This window comes from Zootermopsis nevadensis, unplaced genomic scaffold (genome assembly GCF_977971745.1).
Source record: "Zootermopsis nevadensis isolate Lab colony 2312 unplaced genomic scaffold, Znev_1.0 Znev_ptg000022l, whole genome shotgun sequence".
Taxonomy (NCBI): Eukaryota; Metazoa; Arthropoda; class Insecta; order Blattodea; family Termopsidae; genus Zootermopsis; species Zootermopsis nevadensis.
Window position 1 is genome coordinate 10331325 of NW_028259154.1, and position 19216 is coordinate 10350540.

Below are 19216 nucleotides of genomic sequence, written 5' to 3' on the forward strand. Positions count from 1 at the left end.
AGACGCGCACCAACCACGAAACCAAGAAGCTGACTAAGGGCGGAGTCCTGCGCAGGAGCAAGGCATCGTCTCTCGCTAGGTTACACCATTCCTGCGTAGTAAACGCATTGCTGGAAATGGTGAATAGAGCCTTGTATCTAAACCGAGAATTTACTTCTGTTGACTTCATTTATCTTGGTTTCTTACAGAGTGGTGCCATGAGGTGGGACTGTTTAATTACGCATAACACTACGCATGCTATGATGAGTACAATAGTAACAAAAAATCCCTGATAAATGCGAAGTTTGGGCAGTGATGATGTATATCAACGTACTGAATACCGATAAGCAGATCGGATACTGCCTGCTTTGTCGTACCGTTTAGTAAACTAAGTAGTAATGGGCCGATACACACACACTATAAAGTTGGACAGACGCCAAGTGAACTGACACGGACAGGCAATATATTTTACGAAATAAAGAACGTAACAAAAACGTTAACCTTGCCCTCAGGTTGTGATATTCTATTTAGCAGTCTTGTATCAATTGAAGTTGTTATGTACCGTCAAATCAAGGCATTTGAATGTGTATATGAGTATTAAATAAGCTGAGACTTTGAGAAAGATATCGTGGCTTACTAAAAATCAGCAGGGCTGTCAGTTGTTAAGTGGAATTAAAAAAAAACTAAGGACAAGGACAAACGGACAGTTAGCTGAGAATAAAATCCAAAGTTTAAAAGAGTTTTTTAGTCGTCTCTAACATTTAGGAATGAATGAAGAACATCTTGTGAACCTATTTACGTGTCTGTCTGACTTTCGCGTTGAAAGAGTTGTTGCGCAATAGTAGTTGTGGATTACGTTAGTACAAGAATGTTCTAAGACGCAAAAAAAATTACCTCGTATCGTATTAATGCAACAATGACGTAAACATCAGGTATGGGATGTTAATTTTTTCTAAAGAAAACATATTTCCAATCTGGTTTTGAAATTAACCTGTGAAAATATCCTCTGAATTTGATACAGCGTTATTATATTATACATTTCAAAGTGTATTTTGCTTAGGAGACCGACAGACAAACACATTTGTCACGTCAATCGTAGATCCGCACCATTAATACATGTCGGGAAGCCCACTGTGATGCAGTCAGCTTTTCATTTGACGTAAGTGGTACCAACTACGATTAATATCCCTCGCTACTGAATTACAGCTTCGAAGTGCCATCGAATTATGAAATTTCTCCGTTCTTCAATATTTTAATTTTTTTTATTACAGTTTGTATGCTTTTTTTTGAGCTCTCCGAGAATGTGAGAACCGTGTTCTCGTTCTACGAAATGAAATTTAATTTCACTTGCGGGGAAAGACCATTGCCTAGCAACGGTCTGGTACACATACACTTTATTAATCCTTATGTGCTGAGAGGCTTTCGTTTATACGTCACACAGCGCTGCGGAGGAGGTGGGACGAACTACCTTAGTCTGCGGGCTTTGTAGTTGCTGCATGACTCGTAAAGGTTCATATAACCCGATACAGAAAAAGAATTAAGTATAGTTTCAGTATAGTCGTGTTTTAGGTTAACCTATAGGATTATATCAAATTACATAACTGACTTCCTGGTACAGGCGTTTCTTTGAACAGTTGACAGTAATTTAGCTTGTGAAGAAATGTCATCATTTTATGGAACTAAGTTTCATCAGCAAATCTCAATGGGATTATATCTTAAGCTGCTTAAGATCAGTTCATATTTTTATCGATTCATCAAATATTAATTTTAATTGTGTCCAAATCCACTTATTAAAAGCATTGTTTGACATTGCGTGTTCCTATACAGAATGTCCCAAAAATATGAATACACACATTTAATAAATTAAACAAAGATATTTAAATAAACTAAATCAGCGTTGGCGCTTAGTGAATTTGGGAATCTAGTGTAGGTGTTCAAAATGACTACCGTCAGCTTCGTCAATTGATATCGATGAACAACTGACTGACGTCTTGTTTTCACGGTTCGTATTTATTTCATAAGAGGTATTTTATATAAGTCAACCGAATGATGACATTAATTGAAAAATGTTCGATTTAAATAATAAATATAACACACTAGTTGATACTGCAATGGGAATTTAGTGAACCGACAAAAGTATTTATTTTAGCAAATATTATTTCTCATTTAATTTTGGGCATAAACCTGAAAATTGAAGTCACGTTCTGTAGTGACTGAAGTCATATAACGGAACCTGATGATGGTCATATACAGACGAAACATTTAGATTGACACAAAAACTAACACATAAAATAATGGAACAGTATGTTTGTGTGTTAAAATGTTGGTAGCAAAATACAACCGAGTGTGTACAAGACAACATACTAGGACGCCACAATACAGATTTATAACCTTACTCTTTTTATTAACTACTCCATATTTATCGTCGACATTTATTTAAGTCTGGGTTACAAGTTACATTATTACTCCCAATTATTATACACATTTAACTTGACATTTTAAGAGCTTTTTTCGCGTTTTATTGTCTTTAACAATCTCTGTGTATCTGTACTTGGACAAAAATTCAATGTCTCGTGTCCAAAAACTTGTCTCTCCATTCAATTCTTTCTACCAAAACCTGTCTCAGACATTGCTTCTACCTCAGAGCTGATAATTTAGTATTTCTATACCCCTCCAAAATTCACTCAACCTCCAAACCCCGAACTTCTGCCACTTGAATCCTCTCCTTTTATAACTGACAACATGAAGATTTCTGTCTTCTGGGTTGTTGCGCTGTGTAGTCTGGTCGATGTTTACCAACGTTTCAGAGGTCATACTGCCTCCATCATCAGGGCGATGAGTATGAAGATTTCCGTCTTCTGGGTTGTTGCGCTGTGTAGTCTGGTCGATGTTTACCAAAGTTTCAGAGGTCATACTGCCTCCGTCATCAGGGCGATGAGTATGAAGATTTCTGTCTACTGGGTTGTTGCGCTGTGTAGTCTGGTCGATGTTAACCAACGTTTCAGAGGTCATACTGCCTCCATCATCAGGGCGATGAGTATGAAGATTTCTGTCTACTGGGTTGTTGCGCTGTGTAGTCTGGTCGATGTTAACCAACGTTTCAGAGGTCATACTGCGTCCGTCAACAGGGCGATGAGTATGAAGATTTCTGTCTTCTGGGTTGTTGCGCCGTATAGTCTGGTCGATGTTAACCAACGTTTCAGAGGTCATACTGCCTCCGTCATCAGAGTATGAAGATTTCTGTCTTGTGGGTTGTTGCGCCGTGTAGTATGGTAGATGCTTACCAACGTTTCGGAGGTCATACTGCCTCCGTCATCAGGGCGATGAAATCTACCATACTACACGGCGCAAGAACCCAGAAGACAGAAATCTTCATACTCGCCGCTGTGATAACCTCAAATCATAAACTAACAACATCTTTCTGAATACCCTTAGTGGACGTCTGTAAACATGATAATAAACGCCCTAGCTTTATAGAAGGATATTTCTTCGTCATCCGAATTACTTCCATATTTTAACAGATCTCATACCGAGGAATTAGTAGCGGTCGTAAATTTCTCATACCTATAACTTGTCCCATAAGAGGCCAGGGGCTTATAATTATCATGGCATACAAGAAGTTTCATGTAACATACGAGAGTATAATTGTGATTTATTTCGGTGCCACTTTATTGCCTTAAGGCTGTTAAACTTGCGGTCTCCATGCTATTATTGCAATACATTAACTTAATGAGAGCTAAACATTTCCTGAAGATTAGAGGTCTACGTCACGCTGATGGGACCTCTCTCAGGAGGGAGCCTCCATCATTGTCTGTTACGGAGGCTGCATAGACCACAGAGCAGGTCTAAAACAGAAAAAAATATTGTTCCGAATGTCAAGGAAATTTCCTAATCAGTTGAAAATGCCACTTAAGTAGGATAATATTAAAATGTGTGTAGGGAAAATACTTTTTATAGAATGGTATGAGTGGAGAACAGGACTCAGCAACTCAGTTCGCTAAAATTTTACAAATTTAAAAACCACTATTTGCCCTGTCTCAACCCAGACAGTAGAAGGTCCTATATTTATTATATTTCGATTGTAGACCTGTTGTGAATCGTTCTTAACTTTTATCTGTTCCGTCCTGGCTTCTGTCGAATGCTAATTTATATTCAGCCACTGCGAATCTTACTTAATTCAGTTATTCGAGCTCCCTTAGATCCCATGTTTCCTCTCATTTCATATCTAAATGTGTTTCCGCCTATACGAATTAATTTCGTCCGTATTTCATCATTTTAACAGACGAGTGATCAAAGGTGTGTTGCTGCATTGGGTACGCCCAAAGCTTAGAACGACTCAGTGGCAACGAAAACGAATTGTGAATACGAAAAATATACCTGGGGACAAAGACGAAGGGAACTATTGTAAACGAGAACAAATGATGAATATTCTAATAAACTAAAGTAAAAGGTGAAGGCGTTATGAGATATGGATATAAAGCGGAAAATATTTTGAATCATAGAATTTGTGGAAAGAATTAATCATATTGACTCTCAGGAGTTTAATTCCGGGGAAATAACTCGGACAAACAATAGATCATGTTCTTAATTAGTAACATTCAGTCCATACATTCACAAATTGTACCTTAAAGATTGGGAAATTAGGCATTCCCTAAATGTGTGTAACAGAATACAGATCTACAAGGCGTCTTAATTCAGAATACAACAGAAATTATATCTTTTGTAATATCAATTTTATATTTCTATCTGCGCTTTGGTCGCGTAAGAAATTCCTCGCCTTGAATTTTTCTGTCAAAGCATTTGTGCGTTTTAGAAGAAAGGATTACTGTGAAAGTATTAGGATGATAGATTATTTTATTTGTATTATTTAGTTACGAGGCTAATTTCAGACCTACCACGTCAATGGTATTGCAGTAAAGCGATTTTAGTAATAAGTTGTAAAGTCTTATCTAAGCCAGGACTTTAGAAACCTGCGTGTGTTTAGATTTGCACACACTTGTTTAATTTCGGTCATCAAAAGTGTTGTCACTAATTCAGTCTTCTTGAAACTCGATAAGAATACTGTTCTGTTGGAAATAAGACCACCTCAGTCAGATTTAAGATTTTCACGGCTCTGAGTATGAGGAAGGCGCTCTTCTGGGTTGTAGCTCAGAAAACAGCCATCTTCGGACTCGCTGCCGTGAAAACATCAAGTCCTACTAAGAATAAGAACATCAGGACAACGAAGCATTTTTAGTAATCTAACATTAACCGATACACTTTTTATAGTCGAGGAATGCTTCGTCGAACATGCTTCGAAGAAGTCGATACGACCGACAATGAAAGAATGGTAAGTGGAGGATTTTGACACTACAGTGGTAGATGGAAAGTGTGGGCGATAATAACAATTCTGTATGCATTTCTTATTTCTGCGATATATGCCCAACCTATCTTATACTCCTTTATTTGGTTGTCCTAACAATATTTGGGAATGAGCCGGGATAGCTCAGTCAGTATAGTGACTAGCTACGGGCTGGACGACCGGGGTTCGATCTCCGACGGGGGCAGAGGATTTTTCCTCTAGCCTCTGCGTCCAGACCGGCTCTGGGGCCCACCCATCCTCCTCTACAATGGGTACCGGGGTCCTTTCCCGGGGGTAAAGCCGGCCGGGGCGTGATGCTGACCACTCACCCCCATCTAGTGCCGAGGTCAAGGAAGAGAGGGGCTATACCTCCACTCCCCCCAAGCGCCTACATGGCGTATAGTGCGACAAACTTTATTTATAACAATATTTGGGAAAGAGCACGAACTATGGAGCTCCTTGTATGTTCGCCCTAATTTTACTTCGTCTCTCAGGTTCAAATACTTTCCTTAAGCACCCAAAATATATATTGTCAGAGTTTTTAAGTAACTCCTTAAATGAATAAAAGGCATTCATATGAAAAATATATGGATGGACTTTTAAAAATTGTCTATTTTAGCTTAGCAATGCTTCATATTTATAGATATCCTGTTGAAACAGCTAAATTACTACTCTGTATATAGCTACTTCTGAATGAAAACGTATGTTTTCAGAAAAATTAACTGATAATCTTCAAAAAAAGTTGCTGTTTTATAGATAACTGGCATTAAGCCTCATACTGTCCAATGTAGCTGAAAATAAACATGAGCCAAGAGAAGTTTTAGTACTTTGCGTACTTAGTGTATTTAATGAGACACTAAAAAAAATTTAAAGTTTCAATTACTAAATTTACTTGAAATATTTTTATCCGTCGGTACTGGATTGAAACTGGACGAAATTTAAAAAGTACTTTTCTGAAACTTTCGATCTTTACAGCATGATGGGTTGGACGCAGTACTCACAGTACCACATGGAAATTGTAGCCTAATTAATCTAGGCCAAGCTTATAACCAGTTTCCGGCCATTAATCTAGATTTTTCGTCTCTCTAAAAACTCTCAATGCAGCTTTACCGAGTACCGCCCTGTGGAACAGAAATACTTATTTGGTATAGAGTTTTAGTTTCGTGTTCCATACATTTAAAACACAAACATAAGTAACCCCAATGTCAGAAATTTACAACTTTTTTATAATTTTTACGGTGAGTATGAAAATTTCTGATAGGGGGGGGGGGGCACTTAAATTTTTCCTCAGCATTGTTAAGTAACCTAGAAACAAATTAATCAAAATTGTGAAATTATTGAAAGAATCCACACCGTACATTTAATATAAAATGTAACTGTTGTCTCTTAGCTTAACACAAAGCCAATAAAGCGTATAGGAAATTGGAAGTAATGTTCCACTCGTTCTTAACGCGATTCTGTATGAAGGAAAGTTGTCTAACCACGCTGTGTCTGCTTGGGTGTGGAGGGAATTCCCCGTGCTACATTCTCGATGGATGGCTTGGTGGCCCTCGTGATCGATCTAAACGTTTTGCTATTTCCCCTGCCGGGAATTCAACACCGGTTACCTGGTTAACTGAGCTGATTCCGGCCATATATTACGTATAACTCAAGTGATTAATTTGTATGCCTTCGTACTGTTGATCCGTAATTAATGCTAATTAAATAAATCAAAGTGTCTGTGCAGGTCTCTAAGTACGACAGTAATCAGCTAACCGATATAGCTGAATAACTAATTGAAAGATAATTAAAATTATATTTGATTATTCGAAAGATGGAATAGGTAAGAAATTGTGATTTATATAAGCAAAGTAATGTTAGAATAATGAAATCTTTAATCTTTGAAGGACTAGATTTGAATCTCGGATATTGTGACAAAATTTTTGTAAAGAGAAAGCTTGGAAATGGGAAGAAAGTATTCGTATGAATCTTACGGAACTAGGTTTTGAGATGGGAAGTGACTAGAAGTAGTGAACTGACCAATATCGTTCTTTTTACCACGGTTTTGAACCTTCTGAATCTATAATTTGGTTTAAAAATTGTTGAATTTGTCCAAGTTTACCATAATACCTTTCGCAGTGAAAACCGCATGAAGTTACTGAGAAACCTCCCTACTTAGGCTCAAATTCGTCCTAGCATCAAACACGTTGTCTCCGTAATACAAACCCGGTCATTGTGACTACAGCAGCTTTCTTCAAACAGGGTTCTATGGCTTAATGAAAGGGTGTTCACTCATACACTGCCAGGCTAAAAGACTGTCTCGTTCCTTGTTTTTTAAGACCTCAGGGAAATCAGGAAGAAGACAAATTACAGCAACTTTCACACTACAGACTCATTACTTAAGTATTACATTCTTACTTCAGTGACTACAGAATGAAAGAAAGGACATTTTCTTGGGGAAATATGAGCGCCGGTAGTGTAATTCTCGAAGGAGAAAGGAAATTCAGATGTCTTCCTGAGGGATGGAGTGAGAGCATTGGTGTTTGTCACAGCAGAGACACGTCAGATGTCTGCAGAGGGAGCTCTGAGGTCACACCTTCAGGCGCCTCGTATAAAAACTGTAAACAGGACTTTCTTCAAGAAATATATGAAAATCAGGGAAGAATTCAATGTTCTAACTACAGAGTCGAATAAAATAGCTTCCGTGAAATTGGTGATAAAAAAGATGTCTCTTCTGGACCGTTGTACCGTGTAGTCTAGTTAAAAGTTTACAAATTTCTCAGGGCAATTATCTGATTATGGAGGAAGCAATCAGCCGTGGGAATCTCAAATCTCATTTGGTGATGAAATGTCGAGTAAATTCTTGAACAGCTTAGCAACTACTACGTAATAAAAAAATACATTACGCTGTTGAATTACCAGATTTTGAAAGTTTTCTAACGATTTTATATTATACTGTCATTGGAAATATGGACTTCTGTCCACCGTTTTAATATTCTGAAAATAACACCGTTTCAGACAGTATGTCTGTTTCCAGAAAATTAACTGATATGTTACTTACCTAAAATATACTTATTTGAAAATAGTTTAAATCGTTCTGGTACGTAATAACTACTGTCATTAATTTACCTTCTTTTGTTGTCGTTAAAAGTAATTTTCTCTTTTATATTTTTTATTATTGTAATGTTTAATCAAAAGTTTCGTTATGCTATTATTGTCTACATAGAATAGTTTCTTTAATTTCGCTTTAACCTGGTATCTTACATCAGTTTCTTAACGTGTTTCAAAATTTCCTTCTGCCATCTTTTCTATTGACAGCTTGGTTTTCTGTGCAGTTTATAATTTGTGAAATTCGATGAATAGAGAACATCTGTTTCAATTCTTCATGTTCTTGGCCCTTGTCGAAGTAATGATTAACAATTATTGTAGACGAGTGGAAGACGTTTGAGCAATAGGAACACAAGACAAAAGGAAATGAATCAAAGCAGCTTAAAGGCACGTCATGTATCACATCTTATTTCGCTTTTTAATCGCATACGGCGCATGGCACTATGGGAGAAGACGATCTTAAAAAATATGAAGGTGGATTACTGTCGAATTGTGAGATTCGCCGAGAATATTCGTCTGTATATTCACTCGTTATAATGGCAGATACATCTTCGCGCATGCGCTTTCTGACGTGATCACAAGAGTAAGTAGGCTAATCATGTGTCGATACTTAAGACTTACTGAGTTGGGTACCGTTCATTTTGATTTCAATATAAAGCATTCTGGTTCCTTGTGTTTCGCTGTACCTACGAACTAGCGCCTGAGGTAATTCATTGCCTGGATCTTCCTGAATACTGGTAACTTGATGACGCATTTGCCCTCATGTAGTCGTTGTTTTTTTGTTTTTTTTTGGTCGGGATTTGAACGAGATTTGTCTGTAACATGTCAGAGTTAAATTTTAAAAATTGAAGTCACGACCTAGGTCTTACTTTCTGAATGGTAAGTTGCGCTCCGTCGCCATATTCATTAATCACGCTTAACTGAGGGTTACAATGTCGCACGGGGACTGAATCACAATGGATGGTCCAAGAGTAGGTAATGTCAAGATCTGGTTGCTAGGTTACCCAATGCTGTCACTGTACTATCTCCATGTACAAAGGATTCTTCACTCGCATCGGTGTTTTTATACAAATAATACAATCATTAAAACTTAACCTCACATTTAAGTTGTTAACTGATGAGAATACGAGGTGATATAGAGTATTCTTTAACAGGGTGTGTTTAAAGCGAGGATAAACTCAGTCCGCACATCCCAGAGTAATTTGATAGCCAGCTTTTCGTTTCTAGAACCATTTCCCTTCGGTAACACTGGGAAACGCAAGTTTGCTTTTTATGGCCACTTGATCAAGCCATTTTCGTTTTAAATTTCAGTTGGGATTGAGTATCACGGGATCTAACACCTTGCACTTTCTAGGAAACTTGAAGATGGCAAACGTCGTTAATAAATAAAGGAAGTTACGATGTTAGAAACACTTATTTTCTTTCACGTCTGAATAACCACGTAGATTTGTTCGAGCACTAGGTCGATTAAATAATTTAGTCCGTTTGCTTCGATAATATTACGGATTCTTCTTCTTCTTCTTCTTCTTCTATGGCTCTCCGGTCCGCGTTCGGTCCATGGCCTCCTCAATTCTCCTCTTCCATTCGGTCCTTCTGTTAGGTCCGTCTGTCCGAGGTTGAGGTTTCGAAACATATTCCTTTTTACGGTGCAAGGTTGTTAGCCTTGTGACCAACCCCCAACCTGGAGGACCAGGGTACCTGTCTTAGTCTGACCTCTCCCCCTCAACCAATCTGGCTATGGAGGCCCTACCAGTAGCTAAGCTACCGCCAGAATAGCTCTTGGGATCACTGAGGTACTCAAGCCCCACCACCACGACAAGGTGCAGGTACCATTTAGTGGGGAATATTACGGATTATACGATATATTTAGTCGACTTCGAAAATCGCATATTTGGTAAGATGTTTCCGAAAATAAATTTGCGTGTGTTTTACAAACATGTAAATATGCATACATGTATGTGCGTATATACTCTATGTACCTGTCAGACGTCTTATGTTATGACACGAGATACGTGACCTTAATAACTTAATGTGTTGTACGAATTTCGTTGTAGAAGGACCATTAGAGATTTTTGGTTCATTATAAAGTGGTATCTGTCAGTAAAGCAGTAACGTTTATTCAGCATTGTAGTTTATAAAAGGGAAGTTACTTTGGTAGAATGGAAAAATTAATTTTAATAAAACTTGTAGGCTATCAGGAAAATTCCAAAATACACAGAGATTAACTTTCCAATACAATATGAAACGTCAAAGAAAATATGACGTAAAACAGAATAGAATAAATACGAGCTAAAGCTTCTATAGAAGGAAGAACAAAATTAAATACTGAACTAGCCAGGTTATGTTAACAGAACTGTAATGAATGAGCTAACATGTCCTGCATAGAGTATAGGGTAGATAAATATTGAATAAATTAAAAATTTAACAAAGAATTAAACGAAAGAATTAAGTGATAGAAAATATGATTAAACAATTAGCGATTAACCAGTAAACGGTAGTGAAATGGAGAGCGATGAGGAATAGAAGACTCGAAACACGTACAGATTACACAAGATGGAGTTACTCAAAAAGTCTGTTTTCAAACTATAGAAGAATAAGAAGAAAATGTAGTTTAATAAATTCTTAAGGACTAGTATAAAGATTTTTGAGAAAATAATTTATATAACTGTGAACCATAACGATAATAACATTGACGAAAATGATAGACCAGTATCAGATTGAGATAACTTTATATTTGTAGAGAGAAATAACGAAAATATTCGTAACTGCGAAATCGAAAAGAAAATACCTATTTCGATGGAAAAACATTTTAAGCGTCATGAACATCTGTTTCGAAGCAGATGATCGCCATGATAACCGGCTGTATATTCCAGGTGTAGTCCAGTCCCTTGCTACTTTATCTGGCTTAGTTCCAGATAGCTTCTCACCTAAACTGTTCTCAGACAGCTTCAATTTGTGTTCGCTTAAAGTGAAAAACTAAGTTTCTAGAAACAAATATATATCATGAGGAAGTTTATAATTTGTATTGAAGACTCCCGTGTAAGTATTGCTTTACAGTTGTACATTTCGGAGATTTCTCTGACTTCTGAGACAAAGATATTCTCCAAAATGGTGGTCTGTAACTCAGTATTTTACACACCAGATGGCCCGAGAAGCTCTCGTTATATTCAGTCGCCGTAAGACCAACAAATATTTATAATTTATATCTTCGCCTGATGTTGTTAGGTGATTGAATCTTGACGGACGGAACACACAACAGCCGAGGGGAAATAAAGAAAACGTACAAAATTCGTGACTGAAAACCTGAAAGTCATGACTGACGTCAGAGGGATAATTAACATTGAAGTTAATTAGTCAAGAATGAGGTCCAATAGCGGGATTTTAGGAACAGTTGATAAACCTCAGGATTCAATAAGAGTAGTGAAATTTTTGACGTGAGGGAAACGTCAAATACTCACAGAATGTGAAATCTCTCGGGCCCTGTTCAATTACAGAGCCTTCCTTACACTAAGTCTCTTTCTGTCTGTCGTTCTTTCACGCTAAGCTTCATCCTGTATTGGATTGTGCTGAGACATGTGACAACTCGTTGCTAGGAGCAGATGTTACGGCAAAATAAAATATATGTGCTTAAACATTTTCTGCGACAATTATTTAAAACCGCAAAATTTTTTGACATTTCAAGCCGAACTAAAAATTCTACAGAAATGACACAGGATTTTCAGATATCAATATTTGTAAAAATACCTACATTTTTTTTTGTTCAGGCTTATCACGTTCAGACTATTTCAATATTTTGTGGGCAAACTTTTATAATCTAAACTTCTGCACTCTGTAAAGGGATGCACTGATAATCGAGATAGAAATATCAAACTTCTGTACTCGACATATCGCAGTTCCGGTGGGCTGACTTCAACCGATATATCTCGCTGTAGTAGTGAAAAACAGATGAACGGCGAAATGGTTTAAATGCGTTTGTTTCATTAATACCCTTTTACGGACAACGATTCATTGGCCATGTTCCCGAAACAAAGTGGGAGACTGAAATGAGGTGAATTGTACACAACATGGGGAAAAATATGTTGTTATCGAAGAGCCAATATGAAAGCTAGTTGATTGGTTTCGGCGGACATGGTTTCTTGCGTTGAAGGACATTTTGATGTTCATTAAAAACGTTTAAATGACGAAAAATTCAAGATTATATGATATTTATAATTATTAAAACTTGGCTGTCTTGTGGGATGTTACGCCGTGATTTATGGTAGAATTTTACAAACTTTCCAGAGGTACTTGCTGCCTCCATAATCAGGGCGGTGATAGCTCTGTTGAGACAATAAGGTCCTCTAAAGGTCAAACTCCAACTAGCCTACACGGCGCAAAATACCAGAAGACATTTTCGTACAAGCCGCCGTCAGAACCTGAAATATTACTCTCTAATTGTTTTTCTCTTCAAACGACATGTTTTAAACAATATTTTTTTACCTCTAAACTGTTTTATATTTATATTGAGAGGCCTATATTCGTTTTTAATTCCTTCTGTTTGCGTCGTGTCTTTAAATATTTACTGAGATGTAATTGGGATGATAAATAAACACGGAATGAGACACCAAATTGCATACTGCGTATTCGTATAACGTTTCAACACGAACAGGAGAGCCCAGGCGAATTAAGACAACTCTGAAGTCGCGGTTGACAAAACTAGCAAATTCAATTCTAAAGAGTTTTGATGACGGTAGTTTACATCTAAAATTATTCTTTGTCAGGGCTTTTTCCATCGCCTGTTCTTTAAAATCACGACGTTTCGGAAGCTGGTTCTGTCTCCGTCTTCAGGTGAGAGGTACTACTCTGTTGGGTCCTTAGGTAGAGTGGACAGTGACAGAGACTAGCTCTATCTAAGGGACCCAACAGAGTAGGTACCTCTCACCTGAAGATGGAGACAGAACCAGCCTCCGAAACGTCGTGATTTTAAATAACTGACGATAGAAAAAGTCCTGACAAAGAATAATTTTAGATGAAAACTAGCAAAGCTGTATTGTTGTTGATTATGTGTCACGCGGATTACCTTCCGTGACCTTGAAGACGCCTAATGCGCTGTTGCTTCCCCTCTCTTCCCCTACATCTGTTGGCTAGTTATTTCAAGGGTCAGAGACGCTCGAAGATATCTTGCGACAAGTACGTACACAGCCATTTACGACAGAATGTACTTATTTACTTATCAGTAGTTTTCCATGTTGTTTCAGTATTGATTTATTTATTCACTCGTGTTTACTGTCCCGTGACTAATATTATAAACATGACGAATCTTGCTATTTAGTCATACATCATATTTCTTAGATCGATTCTGAGACGCACCCCGAAATATTAAAAAGTGAAAAACTGCGTCTTGAAATCGAGGAAATACTTTAGTTTTACATTAATCTTTCCAGTATCTTTCTTTGTCCATGTATACATTTACGTATTACTCACATAATTAATCTACTATTTGTTCCTTTAGCTAATTACGTAGTCTCCTCAATCGTATTTATTTACGTAAGGATGAAAGCACTCAACTGATTTATCGTTTTCCCTTTTTGCAGACTCCTGGCTCTTCAGACGAGGTAAGTACTGACTGTTTTATCATTTACTCAGTTAAGTGAACACGAATTTGATTGGAGTATCACTTGAGTCTGACAGTGACGTCTGTCTATATTGCCGTGAATCACGATTCATATTATATATATATATAGTTTCTTCAGCTCCTGAACCATGCTATCGGCCTTGTGTAGATCTAAAGCAAATGCCAGATTTGGCCTATATAAATTAGACGGCAAGTAGACATGCTTATTAGCTAGTTAATTTCATAACGCATTATTAGGTTTATAGGCTCTTACGTAAACGAAGAACACCTATACTACCCTTTAATGTCTGTCTGTCTGTCTCGTTTTCCTGCAGTTGAGTCGGAGTTATTGTTATCTTTGTTTTAATTAATATTCCAGTCGTTATTCCTCCTGTTAATTTATGTTAGGTTAGGTTAGGTTAGGTTTTTTTAGTTTCAGAAAGGAAAGTTGGGTTAGAGTTGGTGATATATTGTTAAGTAATTAGGAGGAGTTAGGTTAGGATAAATTAGGTTGGGCTAAGTGTGATTAGTCTATGTTACATCAGGTTAATTTAGGTTATTTTAGGTTTTCAGGTTAGGACAGGTCATTTTGTTTTAATTTACGTCAGGATAGGGGTGAATAGGTTTGATTATTTAGTATGGGGTAAAAATGTTTGGGTATGATAAATGTTCAAATTTAAACATTGGAATTTTGTATATGGAAAATGTGTTTTTATGATATTGAATATTTGAAAATTGTGACTGTTTTAAAATGAGCCACAAATTCATTTCGCGATAGAAGGCGGATTTAATATTTTTAAATTCGTTATGCAAATAACACAGGAGTATATTCTGTGTGTTCTAGTATCGAAAACACTTTCCGTGCTTCGTGTTATTATTGTTATTAATTTATTGCTGTTATTTAAAAGTGGAATCGAATTATATCAGTGGAACAATTACCTAAGGTCGCATTATTGTAAGATACATTTGTGCCTTTCAAAATGATTGTTGCATTTTTTATTTCCTTGGTTGCCCTACTGACGTCAGTGCACGTGATGCTGCGTAAAGAATGCCTTTCGAATGTTACCGTACTCCAAAGGGTGTACCATTACAATCTTCTTAACGTATTGAGGCGATATAGTTAAAATTACCGTACTTGATTCCTGTAAGGTGCAAGGATTTTTATCTTCTCCGCAACTGTACCTATCCAGACTGGCTCCACGTTATTCTCCTTTTCTCACAACCCGTTTTCTTAAAATCAATATATAAGTTGTCTTCTCTTCCTCAATCTGTTTTCATGAGATTCTTCTCGACATTATCCTACCATCTCCTTTACAGTTTTCGAATGACGGATTTCCAAGTGGTTTCGCTATGTGATGCATTTATTGTGTACCGTATTCCGAGTAATAGCCCAGTTAGTTGCACTTAACATTCATTTCTGCTCAGTACAGTACTAGGTAAAGAATAAATCACAAAGCGCCTTGTCATGTAACGTTTTGAATTGCCCAATTACTTCGTCCCTTTTAGGTTATGTTATGTTAGGTTAGGTTAGATTCCTGAGTAATTTGTTTTCAAACAGTTGTGGTTTATATTCTACTCTTTGTGATGGAGACAATTTTTCACAGCCATACAACCATCTAGTAATTTTACTTCTTGTCGAAGTATTAATCTTTAGTGTTTTTAAAAGTTGTCAGGATTACAAATTCGTAAGAAAATAACGACATACGTTATTAAATTTAATCTTGTCTCCATCTTGATATTCAGTTAGGATTTTATTTAAGCTATATAGAACAGGGTAGTAAGACATAAACAGCAGCACTGACAACGCATAAGAATAAATCTCTTGGCAATCAATCTACACGTTAAGGACGGGATTCAGACACCAGAGGAATGGAGCTACGCGATGATAAAGTGGAATGAAAATAAAAAATAAATTAATGAGTCAAAGTTTCGCTTCGTAATACTCAATAAATCATCTATCGCAAAGTCCAAGAACATAGAATCGATCTTAGTTAGATGCTCCAACAAACTGTCTTGCTCCAAAAGAAGAAATAAAACCCTCAGGTGACACTGCTGCCAACATTAGATTTAATGAAATTGGTGGTATGAAGCACTGGATAATTCATGCTAGACACAAGAAAGTATAACGTTGTCTGTCGTGAGCTGTGTTGTTGACGACGTGTGGTCTTGAAAGTGGTAAACAGTGGTTTGTAAAAACGTAACGCCTCCGTCAGAGCAATAAGAATTCATATTTCACAAGTAATAACCGTTTACGTGTGTCTGTCTGTATGAATGAGTGGCTAAATAAATCTAAGAAGATAATCCGTGTTTGTACAAATCAATTTATACAAGATTTAAAAATTTAACAGCGACTGAATGCTATAAAATTCTTTGGGGCGATCAGTCAGTGGTGAATTAAAAATCAGCGATTCGAAGACTGGCTCTGTCTCCTTCATAATGATCAGCATTGAGCCTGGTTTGATTTTGTAAATTTTTGTAACGTTTAGTAACTTGATAGTACAATCAAGAGAGTACATTTATGTTTCGCCTGGTTATCAGAATAAACGGAGATTCTCTAATAATTAGCAGAATGATGTTTATAATGGAGATGCGGTGTGATTTGGGGGCCAGAACCGATTTTTTAGGTTTTATATAGCTGAGGTTTTGTATCAAAGGGTTAATAATATTGTTTTGTAATCTTTGGTGTGTCTGTCATGAATATATTGACTGGCTGGTTTATCGTTACGCAACTGCCCTGTTTATGATTGACAGTCAATAAAATAAGCGCAAGTTTAAAAAGACTATGGTATATTTAAATTAATGGTGGTAAGCCTGACAAAAACCACGGTATTTTAATGAGTGAGACACTATGCGCGCTGGTCTGGTTGGTTTCGTGGCAGTGTTCAGATTTCTGTGTTCATAACGTGTGTATTCAGTGCACAGTTTTGGGGGAAGTGATTATGTCCGCCGACAAATCGAGTGGTCAGAGACGCTAACTTTAATGTAGGCGAACTCATTGTCTGTGCACTGCGCAGTTAGGTTCCTTAGAAGAATGGTAGGTAGAGGTCGCGCGAGTAGTCGTGGCACCTAAATGCGCGATGTGTAAGCCGAGAGAGGGAAGTTCATTAGTAGTGGGGGTCGCACAGTCTCAGCTGCGGTGACGCACCGAACTAAACACAGCTAGAGCTACAAACCGACTGAAGCTGACACCCCTCTAGCGCGTGCTCGGACGAGTCCATCTCATACGACCAAAATCAGTCCTCTGCGCATGTGCCAGCACTTCTCGCGCGACCTCTATAAAGATACGCAAGAAAAAGGCGAAAGTCATCGAAAGGGAGAGAACGAAAGGAAAGCAAGCGAACTAGTGTATGATTTTGTGATGGGAAAACTTCTTAGATACCTCTCACTTGGAAAATACAAGAAAATGGGAGGTTAAACAACTAAAATAAAGATGAGTGAACGGTAGGACTCACGAACTAGATTCCTATTGCACAGAATCTTACTGCTACGTATTCTGCGCTGCTGTTAATATTATGTTTGTATCTAGCAGTAAAATACAACGAAGCTCATGAGTTAGCGTTGTTGGCCGTGCGCAGATACGATAGACTTCTACTCTAGTCACGTATTCTTCCTGTTGCGTCAAACTGTAATTATGGCAAAGAAAGTTATTACTGTCATTTCAATTTATTATGTTGTTATCACCTTCGTAGATAATTATTAATGTTTCCACAGGCAAAATAAATTACCATTCCATAGTGTGATTATTATGTGCGGTGATTTAATATTAATCGATTTATTTGATTGGTATTAATATTTTATGGATCCTGTTAGTATTCATGAGCCTACAAATCAATTGAGATAATTTTCTGCTTTGAGCTTGAAGAGTGCACTAAGATAGTAATTTAATTAGGTGCTTTGTTGCTGCATATGACATGATCAGGTTATTGGACATTTTTACTAAAAGAATGCCCCATTTGAGGAAATGTTCTCAATGTTGTAAAGTATTTAAATTTTAGCTTTATTTTTATTTGTTTTATTTAATTGTACAGTTATTATTTGACTATCACGAGCTCTTAATTATTGACAGACACTTTAATAAAGGAATTAATATTATATATTTATTAATGATATTTGCGACTCTGTTTCTAATTCCAGTTACCTTTTGTTTGCTGACGATTTAAAGATATATCGTAATATTAGAAACGCTTTTGATTGTAAGTTGCTGCAACATGATATTTATGCTGTGCAAAATTGGTGCCATAAAAATGGTATGAAGCTTAATTTAGGTAAAACCACGATTATATCTTTTATTCGCAAAACAAACAGCATATATTTCTATTACAAATTATATGACAATTTGATATTGCGTTCTCAGTGTGTTAAAGATCTCAGTATGCAAGCTTTATTTTCACCAGCATATTTAGAATGCTAGGTTTGATTAGGTATATTACGTCTTCATTTTCTACTTTAGATAGCCTATTGGTTTTGTATAATAATCTTGTTTGGTCTAAACTTGAGTATGGATCTGTTGCATGGAATTCCATTACTTTCACTGATTATACTAAACTTGAAAGAATTCAATGGAAATTTGAGGCTTTATTTTACGCAAGATTATTTAGTGGCAAATGAACTATAAATATGAAGACCTCTTAGGTTAAATTTTCTTTGACTCCACCTGACGAGGTACTTGATGGTCTTTTTGTCATTAATAATTTCAAAGAAAATATTTGCTACCTATCCTTTTTGGATTCATTTTTTTTTGCTTATTACCTTTAGATCTGTTAGAGACTACTGCTCGTTTTCCGTTCGTAGTAGTTTAAAGGCCAGTTCCTCGTCTAGGTGTTTCTGCTGCCAATACTGTGTTAGAGGATTGACATCATTAACAAAGTGTATTTAACTTATGCATATTATTAATATTTAGCCAGTTTACTTATACTGTATTTTCTTACTTGTTTTTCTTTTTGTATCATATATTGTGTTTTATTTTTTGTGTACTTGTAATTGGCTATTCTGATTTTATCAAGCACTGCATTTAATTTGTTGTTTAACTGAATTATACCAATGACGTTTATGTTATGACCTTTAAAACGTGATTCATTAAGGACATGTTTGTCACTACGGGAAATGTTTGATTGATCTATTATAAAGTTTAGTCTGTTTTTAGTTTATGTATGTATATATCAATGTTTGCCTGTCATTGACTGTTCGCTGTCGGCAAACATTTTAATAAATGAATT

The 19216-nt window shown here is 36.7% G+C and overlaps 1 protein-coding gene across 10 annotated transcripts in view; it reads left to right on the plus strand.

The window, feature by feature from the left end:
- SPR (G protein-coupled sex peptide receptor) overlaps positions 1 to 19216 on the plus strand; it is a 619021-nt gene that overhangs the window by 390081 nt on the left and 209724 nt on the right. For all 10 annotated transcript variants that reach the window (XR_015536569.1, XR_015536568.1, XM_087353881.1 and 7 more), the window contains one exon: positions 13981 to 14001. Coding sequence is in view for 5 of the 10 variants with exons in the window: in XM_087353881.1 (XP_087210007.1) it covers positions 13981 to 14001 (21 nt within the window). In the remaining 5 variants the exon portion in view is untranslated. The remainder of the gene's footprint in view (positions 1 to 13980; positions 14002 to 19216) is intronic.